This window comes from Choristoneura fumiferana, chromosome 18 (assembly GCF_025370935.1).
Source record: "Choristoneura fumiferana chromosome 18, NRCan_CFum_1, whole genome shotgun sequence".
NCBI lineage: Eukaryota > Metazoa > Arthropoda > Insecta > Lepidoptera > Tortricidae > Choristoneura > Choristoneura fumiferana.
In genome coordinates, this window is record NC_133489.1 from 23,546,901 (window position 1) to 23,566,458 (window position 19,558).

A 19,558-nucleotide genomic window follows, 5' to 3' on the forward strand; every position below is an offset into this window, starting at 1 on the left:
ATTTAGTATGTACCCAGCCGTAACTTACGGCTGGACATGCTGAACAAAGTAATCCTATTACCCGCGCAAATGATCTTACCGTACATATTTTTGTATCTTTTAGTTTCAATAACTCGCTTTTTATGAGTCTACGTTTACTATCCGGTAAACAAATTGAAAGATTATTCGAATCTAATAAAAAACCAAGAAATTTACATGTCGTTTTCGGTATTAGCTGACTTTTTTCGTAATTTATGATAAAACCTAGAGATTCAAATATATCAATGGTTGTCCATAAATTTTCTTTACACTGTTTATATGTTTCACCCAATAATAAGGCGTCATCTAAATATATAACTGATAAGTGACCTTGGCACCTTAAGTACTGCATAACTGGTTTCATTAACTTAGTGAAAACATAAGGCGCCACATTTAAACCAAATGGCAAAACCGAAAATTCATATAACTGACATTTATATTGAAACCGAAGAAATTTTCTGTAATTTGAATCAATATTTATTGAATAATAAGCGTCTTTCAAATCTAAACAACACATGTGGCAGTTTTGGGTTAATAATTTTATTGCGGTTCTAAGATCTTCTAATTTAAAATGAGAAGTATCAATAAATTTATTTAATTGTTTTAAATTCAAAATCATTCGTTTTTCACCATTTGGTTTATCCAATAAAAATATCTTTGACACGAATTGGTTTTCACAAGGTAAACATTCATTTATTACACCTGCTAGAATTAATTTTTCTATCTCTTTAGAAAAGTATTTATCGTCTTCGGCGTTATGCGGCCGAGTAACAAGAGGTTCATTTTGATAAACAACTCGAGAGAACGGTATTTTAAACCCTTTTACCCACGACAATATAGTCGCGTCGTTAGTAATTTTTTGCCATTGTGGGTAGAAATGGCGAATTCTGCCTGCTAGTACCTGGTCGCCCGCTAATATCGCCTTGCTGGCGGCGGAGCCCTCGCGGAGCGCGCGGGCTGCACGCGGCGCGGCGGCGGTGCGGCGGCGGGGCGACGCTCGCGGTACCCGCCCGCCGTCGTCGGCGCGTACGCTGCTGGTCGACGCGACGGGCCCCTCCAGTTTAAAGTTGTTGATCTCGACGTGCTAGGCCCGGCGACGTGCTCGCTAGGGCCACGTTGTGCTACTCTTGCTGGTTTATTTTTTATATCACCTGCTGATCTAGAACATGCCTTAACAGCTTTTAGCGTCTCTGTGAGACCTTCTCCAAATAAAAGCTTGTCACGAGTTAAATTTTTTACGGCTTCCTTTGTACTTTTGTTTAGCCCTTGAGCTACCAAAAACCTTCTTGTAACAGTCTCCAAGTAATGTAAATCACACAATATTTGTCCTCCATCGCCTAAGTGTTTAATAATCTGGTCTCGCAGTTGTTTGTCTGGAATTTTAAAAGCGGCATCTAACGCCCGGCCAATGCACGTGATACCGGATCCGAGCTGAGACTGTTTTGTTACCAATTTTTCATCTCGCTTCAACGACGACTCTTGAACAGCGGCCTTTATTTCTTCATTAAGCTTGGGAGCTTCTAGAAAATTACAATTTGCGGGTGGTAAATATTTTTTCAATAAATCTAAACGCTGTTCCTTTTTTACACCCGTTGCAAGTATGTGGTTCCATCTTACAGCTAGATGTGCGTGAATATCTTCACTATATTCTTTATTTTGGGTCGGATCTTCTCCCAAAAGTGAAAATATGTCATCGTTATTTTCATCGTCCGTTTGTACGTTAACGGCAACTGGAATTAACGGACAAGATTTTGAATAATAATAAAATAATAAATTTGAGGGTAGTTACCCCGTTTTATTTGTTGCGTGAGACATACAGTCGACACTTGCAACGTAATACTATTATAAAGTGTTGTGGGTACATAGTTGCGTATTCCATCCAGGTAATACTTGCAACTTGTAGATTTTTGTTGCGTATGCCATCCAGACAATACTTGCAACATACCAGAATAACAACGCGAATATGTACTGGTTTTAGTTTTTACTTACCATTTGTGTTTTCGTTGCCAGGCCCTGGTTCCGATGAATCACTAGAAATTATCCGACGACGTTTCTTGGGCGGAGAGCGTTCCGGTGAAGCCTCCGACGGCGACGTCGATCGCTCCGAACGCACTCTTGTTCTTCTCCTTTGTCTATTCATAGTTGCGTAGAAACGTGTGAACAACGGCGCACAAGAACAAAGAATGACATGGCGGCGCGCCGGTCGGTAAAGGTGCGCTTGCTGTATGGTGGGGGTAAGGAAAAAGTTGCGTTCCGTTTTATGCATTTTTTTTATTTTTTGAGCAGATACTCTAAATATTGTGACAACGGCCGTACGAGGACACTACTACAAGTTAATATAATCTCTCGGAAGAACAAGCGAAGTATAATTACAGTGAATGGGACATATTTCAGCAATATATTTTATAGTTGTTTGAAGAAAGTGCTACTTCTAAAGGATTATTTAATATTATTTAAAAAGTTTTCATGTCGAAAAATAAAACTCTTAACTGAATCAGGTGTGACTTTGCGGAGGTCCATATCAATAATGTATAAACATCTACACAATCTAACATCTTTAGCATAATAATGGTGAACGGTTGTGTTTACTCTGAGGATGGATGGGTTCATACGCGCCAGTGTAGTATGGTGGTGATGATAGTTGGGTGTATGTGATTTTTGTACGTTCTTACAAAGTGGAAGTGGAGGAACAGACATTTATTCTATTCTACTATCTAGTGAATAATGTTTTTCCATCTTGCTATCTCAATTATCTCCGGTAAACTTCAGTAAGCTAGTTGAGAAAACAAGATAAATACGAAATTATCCTACAAAATACAATGAGTATGAGTCGATCCCAGCCTATATACGTCCCACTGCTGGGCACAGGCCTCCTCTCAGAACAAGAGGGCTTAGGCCATAGTTCCCACGCGGGCCCAGTGCGGATTGGGAACTTACATATTATGTAGCTATCATAAATAAGGTCGCGGGCAAGCAAAGTAATTGTTCTTAGTTCAACTCTTAAACTCTAGACGATGCCATACCGGCAGATTGCAAGAATAAGTGGAGATTAAAAACAACGTATAAGCTGAGCTTAACAAACTAGGCCAGCCGAAAGTCAAATGATGCTAGTTATATTAAGTTTATGGTCAAATGAGTTAGTTAGCCATCGGCCCCGCCTGCGCCAGAATGACTGATGTTCTCTTATCGCGAGAGTGGACAATGGACGCTATCAATTTATGTGGTGGTAGATTTTTTTGACATTCATAAGTGCTTGTTGTAGCCTAAATTGAATAAAGATATTTTGACTTTTGACTTTGACTTTGATGTCGGCGCTGGAGTGGGACGAAAGACGATCAGAGGATCAATCATGCTAGCAGGAACGTTCAAGCGCGTAGACTCTGCTACGGTAAATAGTATGTCTGGGTATTTGTGTCAGTTTAAAATTTTATCTCGCTCTATATACATCCCACAGCTGGGCACAGGCCACTCACAATCAGAGGGCTTGGACTGTAGTTCCCACGCGGACTTTTTCCAGATTACATAAATTTCGAACATCTAAGGGCTATGGAGAGGGCTATGTTCGGGGTTTCTCTGCGTGATAGAATCAGAAATGATGATAGAAATGATGGGCACATTGCTCGCAGAACTGATGGTCGATGGGGTCAGAAGGTTTTCGAATGGCGTCCGCGGACCGGGAGACGAGCTGCGTAGGCCTCCAACAAGATGGAGCGACGACCTGGTTAAGATCGCGGGATGACGGTGGATGCGGAAAGCACATGACCGGTCTGAGTGAAGATCCTTTGGGGAGGCCTATGTCCAGCAGTGGACGTCTTTCGGCTGACATGATGATGATGATGATAGTTTTTAAATCTCTTCAGACAATGACCGGGTAGCCCAGCCAAAACTAACTACGAAGCTTGAGGTCCCGGGTTCAATAACTGGTCTTTAAGTGTTTACTCTGGGACTAGGGTCAAAACGATATTCGACTATCTTTAATTTATTTTTTATAAATTAAAGCTTGACAAAGCGTTTTGCCGAACGGAAAACAATTTTAAGCTACATTTATGCATAAAAAATTAGAAAAAAAAAATAAATAAAAAAAAAATGTTTTATTTCAGACCACATAGGAAAATCCTATTGTCCAAAGCATTGTTAGTGATAAGATAAAAATAAAAGACTAATAAATATTTTAAATTCAAATTAGACATATTAGACAGACAAATTAATACTTGCATGTGACGTCACATGTAAGTAGCGCCATACCTGCTGCACAGAGAAAAACGTTTTACAAAGAGACAGATGCTCAATATAATACCTAATCTATATTTTTCATAAAAAAATATACATGATATATGGTTAATTCAGTTGTCAAGTGTTCTACTTGTAGTACTCAGGCACCGAGGTTGTACTTGTAATATTTTTGTTCGCCTTTGTACTCTTTTAGTTTTGTTGTTTTATTTTTGTATTATTTTGTGTTTTATGTACAATAAAGTACATATTTACATGCATACATTTATGAAATAAAAACTTGAAAGCTTGAGAATTTACCCTCTAAGAGTCTAGGTCATTCTCTGTAATATTGCTAATAAATTATATACAAGTTTCCGACAGCCTGACCCTTACTATTATGGATAGCGTGCGAGCAAGGTCCGAATGGACTCGGCGGTCCCATAAACACGGCAATTAGTCGACCCCGCTAATCCGGCAAGTAACGAGGCAAGATTAATGGCCCGGGAACTTGTCGACGTGTGAACTTAAAGTTATAACTTATTAAGAAAATGGATATGCCTTTATTGAATTATAGTACCTTACATGGGCACGAGTTGCCCGTAATTGTAATAGCAACCCTTTCTGTGTTGGGTAAGTGAATATGACTTGCTATATTAGGGTTTCTTGACAGGCGAGAAATCGCGAGATGGTGTGGCGTATAGTCCGTAGTGGCAGATGATCCGCTTGCTCGTTTGGCTTCCTCTCATAATAATATTAATCGTGAGCTCCGTCTGCGTTACGGTGATGCTTAGGATAGCTCATTTAGGGGCTGTTTCACCATTCATTGATTAGTGTTAACTGACGGTTAAATGTGTTGCCGTCTCTATTTGTTTTGTTCGAATAGACGGCGACGGCATCACATTTAACCGTCAGTTAACACTAATCAATGGATGGTGAAACCGCCCCTTAGTTATTTAACCAATCGCAAACGTGTCGAAAATGTCAAACTTGTCAAACGGACCGATACTAGCGCCACCTAGCCTATCACAGAAAACCTCATTGAATACGAAAGTTATAATGCTTCTTTCCTCTTCTTTCATTAAGTTTTACTTAAGTTTGAAACACACAGATAGCGGTGGCGGAACGGTGCGGCGCGGCGTGGAGGCGGTACCGGCAGGGCTACTACGAAACTCGAAACTCGAAGTGCGTATCTAACCGTCCCTCTCGCTCTCGTATTAAATAGTATAAGTGTCAGAGGGACCGCACGACACGAACTTCGAGTTTCAAGTTTCGTAGTAGCCCTGCGGTAGTAATATTCGAGCTAACATTAAAGTGGGCACACAGAATACCGCGCGGGAAATAAGCGTGGCACGGTATTCTATGTGCCCTCTTTCACCTTAGCTCGAATATTACAAATACACCGCTGCACCGCAAGTATTTTTAGCTTTAAAGGTTGTCGCACAGCACACGTAACCGCACGGCAATGGATCGGCGCCGCCTAAAATAAAATCATTAAATAAAAAAATATATAATAAAATGATTGATTGAGTGAAAGACATTGTATGTCACACGGCCGCTACTGGAATTACGAACATCGATTCAGTAAATACCACAGTTTTCAACTTCAGGCTTCTAATAAACTCTCGTTCTTAATTCTTTTATAAGACTCAATGTATGATTACACGTTGTTTTTCCATTAAGTATCTCAACACCGTTGTTAAGCAGTGTAGCAAAATTGAAAATCCGTTTTCGCCGGTTAATTCCATTGTTACCAAAAATCTCCACTTATACTTGTTTAATTTAGAAAGCGCTAAGTCTGCAAACCACAAAGCTCTCTAATCGTCTTACAAGCCGCGCTCTAAAACTCCACCATCGTCACATTACCTACAACTAGTGTTGGAGGAAACTCAAGCATTTACTGTCTGTACTCGACTCCATTTTAAGGAACTCGGTATGCTTGAAACTCGGGAGTTCTGAGTCGGGTCGCGTGTTAGTTGCGTTTAGTGACTCAAGGGTCAATAAAAAAATGCATCTTTTAGTTTAGTACTCTCATCAACGTTCAACCTACATACGTATACCAAATAAGTCTATCCGAAGATTGGAAGGGGGGACCTACAAAATTTGATCTAAACTAGCTACCTACAGACATACAATATTCAGTGCAAGTTAAATAACAACTGAGAAAGATTAAATCGTATCATAAAACTAGCTTGAGCTTTTAATAAAACAAAAACGTGAGTTCGAAGACATAATTAAAAGCAAATTAGACTCGTCAAAATATCGATATCTAATACAAGCTGGGCTGGTTTTAATAAACTTTGTTCGAATATTTTAGTGGGAGATAATGCGGCCTATTCCTTGGCAAGGAAACACGAAAAAAAACGATTAATTTCGAACACAAGTCTATTCGGAAACTCTTTAATTTCACAAAAGACTCATGAATTGAGTACAATATTCTGAATTGCGACGCAGACTCAAATACTTGAAGACTCGTGTTTTCTCCAGCACTACCTAGGTACAACTAAGTATAAAAACTGTCTATCTACATTAGGATCCCAAACACACTTAGGCCTTTTTAGAAAGTTACCGGTCTGTAATGAAATAATGTTGATTCAATTAGGACAGGTACTTTAATGTAGGTTCCTTTCACATTAGAGTTGGGATTGCCTCTCATTTGGGAAACAAGAATAAAATAGGCAAGCAAGTCTTTCTATCCAATTATGTGACCACCGCTTTCATTTCGTTAAGATATTCATTAATTATGGCGCCCAAAGCTAGCCAGTCTTCGTCTCCCACATTATTTGAGTCTTGATCTAGCCATCAATCAATGTAAGTACTAAAAGTCCTTGGCACTGCCGGTTCTGATGTCGCTTTATTCATAAGCGCCATCATTGAGCTAAAAGAATGTGGCGATTGTACAAAATCAGTTTATTTTCCTGGCTTACTGGCAGCTGGCAACCGATGAAATGACTGGCTAAAGTGGTATTCTATAATTACGCCATATGCTTCAATCTACTTTTCTTCATCGAAGACATCGCTCTGCTGTGGCGATAATTTATGCTTAACTTTGCTCGATGTAGGTCCTATTATTTGTGTAATATCTGTAGCATCGACTTTCAAATGTATTTTAGTTTCATAATCATCTTTTCAGTAATTAACAAAATCTTCCTATGCTGCCATTATTTTAAACAATCTAAACTTCTACACAAATCTAAAGAAACATCTAACTTCTGACTGCCTAAAAACAATATCCTTACATCACCGTAATGTTCTAAACTTAGGCCTAACACGACAAAGCTTACGAGTTTAAACCGATCATTAATTTCGGCCCTTCCGCGCCATTGCCCATGAATCACCCACGCCCACGCCCAGCGCTGGCCAGCCGACCGGCAACACGCCCGATACCGCACTAAACGGGCCTAATAAGCGTGATATTAAACTATATCACAGGTTTATATTTAGCGGAAAAAACTTAGTATGAACACTGTTAGATAATTATTGATAGATCAAAAGAATCTAAGTAGGTATTTTCGAATAACAGACACTTGTGTTATTAATTTTGTATTCGCGAAGTTATAAAGGATTATAATGAAATATGCTCAAAGCAATTGAAGTGGAGTAGGCTTAAAATATGGTAAGGTTATTTCAATATACATAATTAAAGAACAAAGTAATCTTTGCGAGAACATTCCTTACAAATAGATAATACTTTAATGTGTGTGAGGAATAAAAATATTTTAATAGTTTTGATAATTAGTAATATGGTTAACAAAACAATTGAAAGGAACACTTAATAAGCCTCATAAGTAACTCGCTTCAGACACGTGGCAGCTAACGAAGACGTCAATTCTTACCCCTTCAATTTCATTTGCGAGACAATTCCGGGCGGTGCTATCCGCGTGATAAATGATTGATAAATTATGTATATGAAAGCCCTGGGACGGAGCTCGGGGTGCCAGCGCCAGCGGAACGTGGAATTCGTGAAATTTAGTAGCCGATTCACCAATGTTGAAGGTGCTGGATTGGGCTACATGACTCTGGTTTATAACTTGTTTTTTGTAAGGTTAATTAACACATTACATTACAAAAACCACTACTAAAATTTACAGTACCAATGCCTTTGACCATGCGGCTTTAAAATATATAAGGTTCGATCTTACTGGCATAACTGAACTAAATTTGTTTTGTAATAACAGTTAAATGTCTTATGATATGAGAGCAAAATTTTCTTTGTACGGAAGTTTTAAATAATTAACATCTCTTCAAGATAAAAAAATCAATGTGCTGTCGATTTTGTATTGTTATTGCAAACGTAGCATATCGCGTTTCATTTGTATGAAAAAAATAAAGTTACCACTGCACATGTTTTTAAAAACTTGCAGAAGAAAAGTAGCTAGTAGTAGTTATGTGAGTAAAATCGAACCTTGCATTTATAGCCCCATGCACTTTATATCTCACTTATCGTCGTCAGCTAAAGGAAGTCCAGCTGCTAATTGCTGCATATAAGCGACTGAGAACACCAATAACCGATGCTGTGCAGCTTACATTAAACGTACAGTCGAGCAAACTGATTTATTTACGGTCGAACAAATTGACTCATGACCCAGGGTGGAACCTTCTAATAATTTAGACGACCAGATGGCCTAGTGGTTAGAGAACCTGACTACGGAGCTTGAGGTCCCGAGTTCGATTCCCGTGTCGGGGCAGATATTTGTACGAAAAATACGAATGTTTGTTCTCTGGTCTAGGGTGTTTACTATGTATTTAAGTATGTATCTATCTATATAATTATATTTATCCGTTGCTTAGTACCCATAACACAAGTTTTGCTAAGCTTACTTTGGGACTAGGTCAATTGGTGTGAATTGTCCCGTAATAAAAAAAAAAAAAAAAAAAACAATTTCGCTATTCAAATTCAAATTCAAAACATTTAATTCAGACCACGTCCATAAGTGTTAGTTTACAGTACATTATTCTATATTAGTTAACTCTAGATTTACATTATGTTATATACAGAGCCTCTGGATTCCATATGTACTGAGTCCCAGTGTTTCCAAAAAACGCAAGCAGGAGACTCCAACGCCATACGCACGAGGCCGTTGGCGCTGTCACGCACACGGCGCATCAAGGCGCGCTACAAAGACGTGGCCGCCCCATCAGCATCCTGAAACCGTTAAACTATGATTTTCTTGACAAAACATAAGATGGTATTAGGTAGCAAAAGTTTCCACCCTGGTACGTGATTAAATTTGTTCGACTGTACTCTTGCAATCTTCACCAAGTCACCAGTTTGCTTTATCCGCATCTTCCAACGCGTGACCACCACGACCACTCAAAAACACATTGGGCCCCAATGGCCATCGGTTCTGTAGTTCTGTGTTGTTGCACGTCATTTGCTTTGTCTTTGGATCTTTTGACTATTTATAATTAATTTCATCACCATCATCATCATCATCATGAGTCATTTCTGGTGCAAAGGCTGTCGATAGCTATCCCACGTGAATTGCCGCGTGCGTTATGGGCACCTGGCCGGGAATGCGAGGGCGAGTTATTTGACTAGGTTATACAGGTGTGGCCTGTACGAGCAAAAAATTAAAACTTAGATCCGTCCTCGTCAAACCAACCAACATTAGTTCAGTGACTTTAAAAATAATGGAGTCTTGAATTTTCCTTTTTTCAATACAAATTAAATACTGCTATCAATGTAGCAATGTATCCTAGACACGACTGACGTCGCCTATCACGCTACAAACATCAAGCATTTCGCTTACATTGCTTCTTCGAATAAACTTAAAAGTGTAATAAAAATTAAAAAACTAACTAATTATTTAAAAAGTCGCTAAACTAATGTTGTTCAGTTTGGGACTAATGATCTATGTTAATTATTGCAGGCCACACCCGTATATGGTTAGGTTTTCCATAATTTGTGATTTGTAATTTGACTAATGTCTTTTACATATAAAATATTTATATTTTTAATAAAAAAATAGTTATATATTTAATTGAAGTCCCGCTGTCGCTTCTTCTCAACAGGCTGCCTCACCTTGCGGTTCATATTCGCGCGCCGTCCGCAGTTTGTCTTCGTTAACGTAATAACCTCCGCGCGGCATCCTCCATGCTCCGTCAAAGTCGGGCCAAACGCAGCTCGTTAAGGTAACCTTCCAGCAGAGGCCATTGACTGAGCTCTTAAGCTGCATTTCCACCAAAAATGTGCGAGGGTGTGTGCCATCCTCGCACAGGCACATCCTTGTGGAAACAGCTGAGTCGAGTGAGGCGAGGTAAATGAACCGTTTCTATTGTTAATGAAAAACACATTGCTCGCAACACCTCCTCGCACAGAGCCTAATCGGGTAATTAGGAAGTTTATACTAAGCAGTTCTAAAGTTGACAGACAGGTTTGTTTGTAGGAACTCTTAACTTGTCTTTAAGAACTAGCGTTTTTTAAAGTGATCGTTTTTAAGCGTGGGCTGTAATGACTTCTGAAGACACTGTCAGTCTTTGATTCTGCCGCCAGGCAGCAGTATTTGCGCTGCTGTATTTTGATTATGACCACCAAAAAGATACAGACGATATCCGGCAACAAGCTGGCGTAAACTGGATGCGAGTGGCAATGAATAGGCAAGACTGGAAAAGTAGAGAGGAGGCCTATGTCCGAAGACGGGCGCTATAAGGGCTGTTATAGATAGATAGATTTTGATTATGAAATAGTGTCCCTGGATTTCCCCAATTATCAACAGATGATTACTGCTTGCCATATACTCTCATACTTATACTCCCACACAGACTTATTGCTTATTTGTGCTCCAGTACACCTATGGTCAGTTTGCTATTAATTCTACTTGATTGATTGATTGATTAAAACTTTATTTTCACCATTACACAAATTTAAAGAGATACAGACAAGAAACACAATGTCTAACTATACATAGCTATTAATAAAGTTAAGATTAATTAACCTAATAGGGTTAGCTAAAATAAAAAAAAAAAAAAAAAAAAATCTTTAAACATGTGCTTATAAACAGTGGATACCATATGTGCTATGGTAAAAAAAGCGCTGACTCAGCATAAAACTGCATCTTAGGCCTCTAGGATGACAACGCAACTGCAATCCCCCTGGTGTTGCAGGTGTCTATGGGCAGTGGTGATCTCTTACCATCATGAGACCCACTTGTCGTTTGCCATCCAGTCAAATTAAAAAAAATACCTTAGAGACAAAGTGAAAAGAAATGAATGGAAAAGTACAAAATGTTTATAAAAAATAGATATAGTTTATGATTAAAGTCAAACAAGTGAATAAAAAATAAAATAGATCAAAAAAAAACTTGGGTATACTTGCAATGTCTCTAACTTTCTGCCCCTAGTATAATTATGTAATATGTTATTTCCTAACACGATATATACCTACCTATGTTATTATTTGTTCATTGATTGTAATTCTTATAGTGAAGTTTTAATTTAATGTTACGGTGATAAATGACACTTAATATTAATAATTATAAACAATTGAACTATGAACTATTCAGTCTATATCCCCTTTTCTCTAAACGGTTCGCTTTTGGTTTGTGTTGCTACGTTTCCCCAGCTCATCACGCGCCGAGTTGGCCCTGCCCCCACTTTATACCGTCTGTCTTTATTACCCCCACGAACAACACTTTATCATGAATTCCCGTCAAACTCGGGAAGGTCACTTAGTTGTTTCACACCAAGTTACGCCACCAGTCAATATTAACTTGGTTAAATAAGGTTTTTGTTCCCGAAGTTTCGAGAGTGTTAGATATTTATAGAGTTTGATTATGTTTGATATTGCGAAGCGAGAGTTAGTAAGTAGTTTAAAAATCATTCAAGGAAATTTAGCTGCTAGTAGTTTCAAAAAACCGGCCAAGAGCGAGTTGGGGTCGCGCACTGAGGGTTCCATGTAAATTTGTCGGTACTATTCGTCTGGTTTACGAAACGTTTTCTACTAAAACTTCTAGCGTGTTTTGGCTGTCCAAAGTCACAAGGTCTTAGGTACCAGTAACGTGGCCCCGTAATAACTCGATTTCCACCGGATTTCCTAAATTTTCACCATTCGCCTCGCCACATCGCCTATTCGCCCTTTTTGACCGGAGCTTTAAGGTAGCGTCTTTTTTAAGATTGGTTTTTTGGAATATTTTTGTATTTTGTATTTCAATTCCAAATTTTTACTTTTAAAAAGAAAAAAAGTTTCTCGATGAGGGCTACGGCATAGATGTCGCTAGCGTTACTGCTTAAGTGGCTAAATAAGAAACAAACAAGCTGAGATATGAGGTGCATAGGGGAAATTCGTGTCGGTACCGTTGACCATCAGTGGTGTAGCGGTATAGCACGCGGTACGGAATACCGAGGACCTGGGTTCGATTCCCAGTGATGGTCTTATTTTTCTGGTTTTTCTGTGCATCTATATTTCAGTTTGTATTTTCAATTTAACGTCTTTTTTGTCGGAGTTATTATTATTCTCTGTATTTATTTGTATTCTTAGATAACGTTTTTGTAATAATTACAAAAAGTCCAAACAGAATAAAAATATTATAAAAACCTAACCTAGATTGCCGCCGGTTACGGGGCAGAGCCCAAGCTACCGGTGGCCAGGGCCGCAGAGTGAGGATGTCCAGAAGTACCGCCTTCTGTATCCAGCCAACTAGTGAGAGCCTCTTGAGATGTTGGTCGAGACTCTTAATTCGCTATTAGACCGTTTGCCGAAACAACTATGGAGGCAATGATCGTCGAGTCAATTATTATTATTAGCCTATTCTGTCACAGTGCTAGCTGAGCAAAGGCCTCCCGACACTTCTACTGCTCTCTGTCCCTTGCATACAAGGGCCAGTCCTTTAAGATGTAGTCCAGTTCATCCCGCCATCGCCGTCGCCGTATACTACCAAAAATTTTCTCGTCACGCTACTGGTAGGTACAAGACTAATTCCTCTATTATCGCTCCTAGCAACCTAATCTCAATAAATTGCGGCATCCTACATGCCATAGACAAATTTAATATCGTTACGAATGTGGCAGCGCTGGCCAGGCGGCCACGCTCGACGCTCGTTTGTCTTCGTTACCGCTCGGCTCCCTCCGCCTATAATTGTGGATGATGTATCTCCTCACACCTTATAACCTTTTCCTTTTCACACACGAACCTTACCACCACACACTTAAGTCCAAAATCGAACCGTGCAAAATCTTCATGGCGCATATTATGTTAAATCAAGAGAGGTGCTCAATAAATTCATTTTTTGGCAAATTGTGTACGTAATGGTAGATTTCGTGTCCGTGGTATGGTTTATTGCCCTTCTTATTACATTAAATTGTATCATATATTATTAAGGCGTGTAAAAAACTCTTTACTTCGTGTTTCGTAACGTCAATGACGATTCTAGACTTTTTGAGTACCTAAGCTAATAATTGTTCAATATTATTATGTTTTCAAAACAAGAAAAATTACTGTAAATAACCTTTTGCTTCCTTTGACGTTACCAATTCACATGTAATAAGCTTTTAGTAATACCGTTCAATAAGCTTGCCTTATATTCAATTTCGATAAATATTCAGAAAATCGCAAATATGTTCCGCTAGACATACAATGGCCGCCGCAGAAGTCTTTGAGATCGAGTCTGCCAAAATTGGTAATAAATGCTTTCGAAATATTTAGCAATCAGTTGAAAAAAGCAAACCAAAATTTTCGAGGCTCCACACAACAAAATCTATAAAAAATCACTTCGCTTTCTAGCTGTATTTTTTACAAACACTTCTACTGGAATGTTCCAGATTTTCCTACCATAGACGAAATATACATCTAATATATTACTTTGTTTAACCGAATCTATAAATATTAGTTTTTCGAATGCACCAGACGGGATTCGAACCCACATCTCCAGGTTATACGCGCCAAGTGTACTACCAACTGCAACACGTTATCGTTTACATCCGCTAATAGTGTTGACGTGTAGAGCCATCTATCGCAACTACCATAAATCACGACTTCTACGTTCTAAACTTAAAAACATTTAATATTAAAAAACCAAAAACTTTTTATCAATAAAAACAAAATTACATTATTATCACGTCAAAAAGTATATAGGTATACTTATACCTATAAAAGATTGACACGATTCTTAAAAGGCTTCAAGGATTATATCAAAGACATTAAACCTCCATACTTTGAGCGCCCCTTCTACTCGCCTCTTCCGACGCTGACTGTACCTTGTCAAATTACGTTCCCTGACAGCCGTGTTACTGCTCATATTTTTACGGAACCCAACGGCCCGTGAAGCGAGATAGCTCCCCACTGCCCGCTGCCAGCAACTCCGCGTAATACTTTGTGAATTCAATATGAATTGGTTTCTATACTATTTCAAAGAATGTTTTAGTATTACATCTGATGTTTGCACTTGCATAATTTGTCATATCATCATCAGCCGGAAGACGTGCTATGTTGAACAAAAGCCTTCACTTTGAAACGCCACAATGAACGACACCTCGCCACTTGCATACATCGGTAGCCCGCAACGCAACTCTCGCAAGTCATGTCAGTCCATTTAGTGGGAGAACTGTCAACGCTTCCGGTTCGTGGTCGCCAGTCGAGGAATGTTGTACCCCAACGGTTATCCTGTTCTATGAGCGATATGGCCTGCCCATTACCACTTCAACCTGCATATTTTTCAAGCTGTCTACACATAGTATCAGTCAGTATACTGAAAACCTCTGACAATGCAGGCAGAACTTGCTTGCTTGCTCTTTGTTTGCAGATGGTAGGACCTTGTGCAAGGTCCGCCCGGATTGCTACCACCATCTTGCTCGCTAATCCTGCCGTGAAATAGCAGTGCTTGCATTGTTGTGTTTCGGCGTGGAGAGTAAGACAGCCGGTGAAATTACTGGCACTTGAGGAATCCCATCTTAGGCCTCTAGGTTGGCAACGCATCTGCAATCCCCCTGGTGTTGCAGGTGTCTATGGGCGGTGGTAATCTATGACCATCAGGTGACCCACTTGCTCGTTTTCCATACAGTCGAATAAAAAAAAAAAACTCCAACAGCCTTTTCGTATTTTCAGTTATTTTATTGCATTTATTTGCAAATACCTTCCTTACGAGTAATTCTCACAGAGAACAGTCGTATATTTGTCTAAATCAGTAATTCAAATTCATTTTTAACCGACTTCAAAAAAGGAGGAGGTTATCAATTCGGATGTATTTTTTTTATGTTTGTTACCTCAGAACTCCGTCATTTATGAACCGATTTGAAATTATTTTCATGATTTTGTAGTCGGTTCATTTTTTTTGTTATAAAATTTTTTGACTCTTCATTCTCCGTTTTTAGAAGATAAACAAGCTAGTATAAAAAATGGCCAGAGGAAACGATTGGCTATCGACTATGTTCTCGCTCAAGAAACGAACAAAAGATATAAGATCCTGTGTGAGTAAAAGAGACATATATATTAATAGTTGATCGCTGGCGGTTCACACTGCCGGCGAGAACTCGCTTTACATCTTTTGTCGCAGCGACAAGAGCTATAAAACTCGCTGAGCTATGAAACTAGCTCAGCGATACTCGCTCAGCGCTGTTAGCTTGGCGGCCGCCCGGCTCGAGCGAGTGGGCGAGTAATCGCCCGTCGTGCTCGAACACTCGCTTTTCACTGCTCGCCCACTAGTTTCTAGTTACTCGCTCTGCTCGCTTCTCGCTCATCGTCGGCGGTGGGACAAGTGCCTCAGTTACCTAACACGTAATCTAACACATTCAGTTGTTATTGATTTTACTCTCGATTGTATTGTATTCATTATTTTTACCAAAAAAGCACAGGTTTTAGTTTATCCGCGAAAATTTTACAGTGTTTTCCATGGCAATTTGTGTAAGAAGTAGCTGAATATGCGCTCAATATACACCCAGTGAAAACTGATAAAAGAGAAATCTGATAAATGAATGGAACCGTTCGACCGGCACGCCATCAATTCGATACGTAACTCAAAAATCTACGGCAGTCGAGCGGAAATTTAAAATGGTTCTGCGGTGAGTTATGCTTTGACCAAAGTAACACAAACTCTTCAAACTATTGACTAAAAAAAATCAGCAGCTATGTAACTTAAGGATTCGTAGCGCAAAATTTAAATGTATGCTCCCTTAATAAAAAAGAGAAAGTTAGAAATTAGCTGCAAACAATCACGCAATCTGGACTGTTACGAAATTAGATGAATAGTAGGTAAATCGGATCTTGTAAAAAATTTTAAGGACTATGATTTATATTTGAACTAGACTTAATTTAATGTTCAATATTGTTTGTTATTTATTACTTTTGCCATGCAAAATTCTACAGAACATTATGCAGATATTAAGATAAAGTTCGTGTTTATGCTGCATCTAGGCGACTTAAAATGACTTTTTATGCTCTAGTCAAGGTTATCTAAATCTTAAATATTTTTTTTACTCATATAAAAATAAAAATCAATTTAAATAAATGAATAAAACAAAAACATATTATAATTATTATAATAGTAATGCATGAAAGCCGTGAGCCGTGGGGGCCTAGTGGTTTGACCTATAGCCTCTCAAGCAGAGGATCGTGGGTTCAAACCCCGGCTCGCACCTAGACATAGACATAGACATAGACATAACTTTATTTCGACATCGAACTTAAAATAATACATAATTTACAGAAAATAAAAACATTTGATGATGTCGAAAAGGAATTGACTCAGCATTATGCTGCAGTAAGTGCACCTCTGAGTTTTTCGAAATTCATGTGCGGAATTATATTTTAAATTTACCTCGAGCTTTTAATTTACAACACTTAACTAATTTTAGATTTATACTAGCTGTTGCCTGCGATTCCGTCCGCGTAGATGTATGAAAAATAGTTTACATCCTATTCACAGACTTAATACACACAAAAAAATCATAAAAATCGGTCAAGCCGTTTCGGTAGAGTTTGCTCACAAATATTTTTGAGCCGAGCGAGAATTTTATATATTAGATTAATATCCTGTGGTGGAGATAATAAGTTAAATTATAATTATAAATGAAATCCGAAATTCAACACTTAAGTAGATAGTAGGTATATATTACCTAGACAGTTTTAAGGAAAATTTATGCGGAATAACGATTTAAGGAATTTTTGCTAGCACAGAACAAAGTAGGTCTGCTAAAGTAAATCTTCCCGGCTCTATATTCCAAAAAGTAATACCAATAATAATATAAGGTAACAAACCGGCCAATATCAATTTCATTGCTTACTCATCACTCTCATCAGTATAATATCAATGGTGGAATATTTGCCATCGGCGCACATTCGACTTCTCACGGCCCCCCATAACAATAATTATTAATATCATTACAAGACCGGATATTTTATTTATACGGTTTTCCATACAAAGCACTGCACAATACGCCTGTATTAACATAAGCCGTAAATCGGAATGTGGTCGAACAACGTCATAATACAATGTCCTTGATGTGGGATGAGTTTAGACTTTGTGCAGTTGGAATATGGTAGCGTTTGCGATGCCAAGGCTTCGGGGAGGTATTTGGTTGTGCTAATATGTGGTGATGGTGTAATATCGATAGGCTTGTAATCGATTATCGCACTCGCAAAACGCTGTACCTACATAATTGATGCGCAAGATATTATAAAGCTTATGATTCAATCAATCAATCGGTAAAGTAAAGCATTAAGCAACATTTTTAATCCCATAGAAGTAATACTTTTATGTAGAAAGTAGAAACTATATAAAAACTATTTTGGAAGGGCGAATAGAAGGCAGGCGAGGCAGGGGAAGGCCGAGACGGTCATTTATAGATCAAGCCAAGGAAAAAGTCAATGTCATGTCGTATCAGGAGCTGAAAACGCTGGCAGAGAACCGAAAAGAGTGGCGATTACTCCACCGACAAGAGCTAAGCTCTTAAATTAATGATGATTATGTGAAGTAATACTTATATTATTATTATTACATACTTTTCACAAGCGTTTATGTAGGTAACTTTACCTCGTTTATTGTTGTTTGATTGATATAAATCTTACAAGCTAGTATCGATACACTTCATCTAGCAGTCGGATTGATGTGAAATTTTGTATTCATATGCAGGTCGGATGACAGTCTCTTGTTAAATTTTTTTTTAACAAAAATTCGTTTTTCGATATCATCGGATTCCGTATCGTGGCTATAAATATAGTATAAAACTTATACACAGGGAGCGTAACTTTGGTGCGGGTGACGTCATTATGAAGTGAAGTCACATTAAAGAATGTTCTTAAAACAAAATAACAACACTGCAATGATGCTAATTGACTCTTTAGTTTAGTAGTGATGTAAATTTAAAATACCATGTGAATAAAATATTTTACTGGGTAATCTAATTCTAACAAATATATCTGTTTTTATTTACTTAAATAAGTATCACGTGTACACTCAGGGCAATATAACTCGAATCTCCCGCCAGTTACAAATTGGCGTTGTACTGATCATAATCCTCATAACCGCACATGAAGCAAAATATTGTTGAAGGTCAAAACTGTAGTTCAATTTTTTTTTATGGCAATGATTTAAAAAAAAAATGCTTGAAACTTCTGGCAATTCCAAACCCCAAAACCGTACATGAAAATTGACTGCGTTCTATCTGACATTGATTGATATCAGTAAACTAAAGAGGTCTGGATAAAAACACTGTATTTAGCTTGAAGTACACTAATTCGATACATAATAAAAAGCCGTGGTGGCCTAGTGGTTTGACCTATCGCCTCTCAAGCAGAGGATCGTAGGTTCAAACCCCGGCTCGCACCTCTGAGTTTTTCGAAATTCATGTGCGGAATTACATTTGAAATTCACCACGAGCTTTGCGGTGAAGGAAAACATCGTGAGGAAACCTACACAAACCTGCGAAGCAGTTCCCAATCCGCACTGGGCCCGCGTGGGAACTATGGCCCAAGCCCTCTTGTTCTGAGAGGAGACCTGTGCCCAGCTGTGGGACGTATATAGGCTGTGATGGTAATGATTACTACCGGGCGAAAAACCTTGTAAACTCTAGCTAGCAATAAGTAGACTATCGATATTTTCGATAGTTCACCGAGCTCATCACTACCAATATCTCCGTGCCACCATTCATAATCGGGTAGATATCTTTTCGTTTTGCGGAAACGGAAAGCGTAATGGGGTTCAGGGTCCCTCCGAATAACAAATTATTTAAAGGAATTTGTTTGGCTTCAAAGAAAGGCTTCTTTTGATATTATTTTGGAATTAGCAATATCTTATTTTTATGGTTTTGATTAGATTATTCTTTTGCAGACGTTTTTTTGCGAAAGAAATACAATTTTGCTGCTTAATAAGAAAAGGCGTGGTATAAGATTTTATTCAAC

The 19,558-nt window shown here is 38.5% G+C and overlaps 2 protein-coding genes across 2 annotated transcripts in view; both read right to left on the reverse strand.

Annotated features, from left to right (window-relative positions):
• The window catches only part of LOC141437657 (cell adhesion molecule Dscam2-like), a 332,569-nt gene that overhangs the window by 162,288 nt on the left and 150,723 nt on the right, over positions 1-19,558 (reverse strand).
• LOC141437658 (uncharacterized) lies at positions 68-2,372 on the reverse strand. Its single transcript, XM_074101111.1, has 2 exons — positions 2,008-2,372; positions 68-1,748 (listed from the first exon to the last, which is right to left on the reverse strand). The coding sequence occupies exons 1-2, from the start codon at positions 2,282-2,284 to the stop codon at positions 931-933; spliced, it is 1,095 nt and encodes a 364-aa protein (XP_073957212.1). The 5' UTR covers positions 2,285-2,372; the 3' UTR covers positions 68-930.

Excerpts from the sequence above, each read along its gene's own strand:
- LOC141437658 (XM_074101111.1), bottom strand. The coding sequence starts at position 2,284 with ATGCATAAAACGGAACGCAACTTTTTCCTTACCCCCACCATACAGCAA. Across the intron at positions 1,749-2,007 it reads TGGCAACGAAAACACAAATG|TTGCCGTTAACGTACAAACG; the intron begins GTAAGTAAAAAC and ends CGTTAATTCCAG.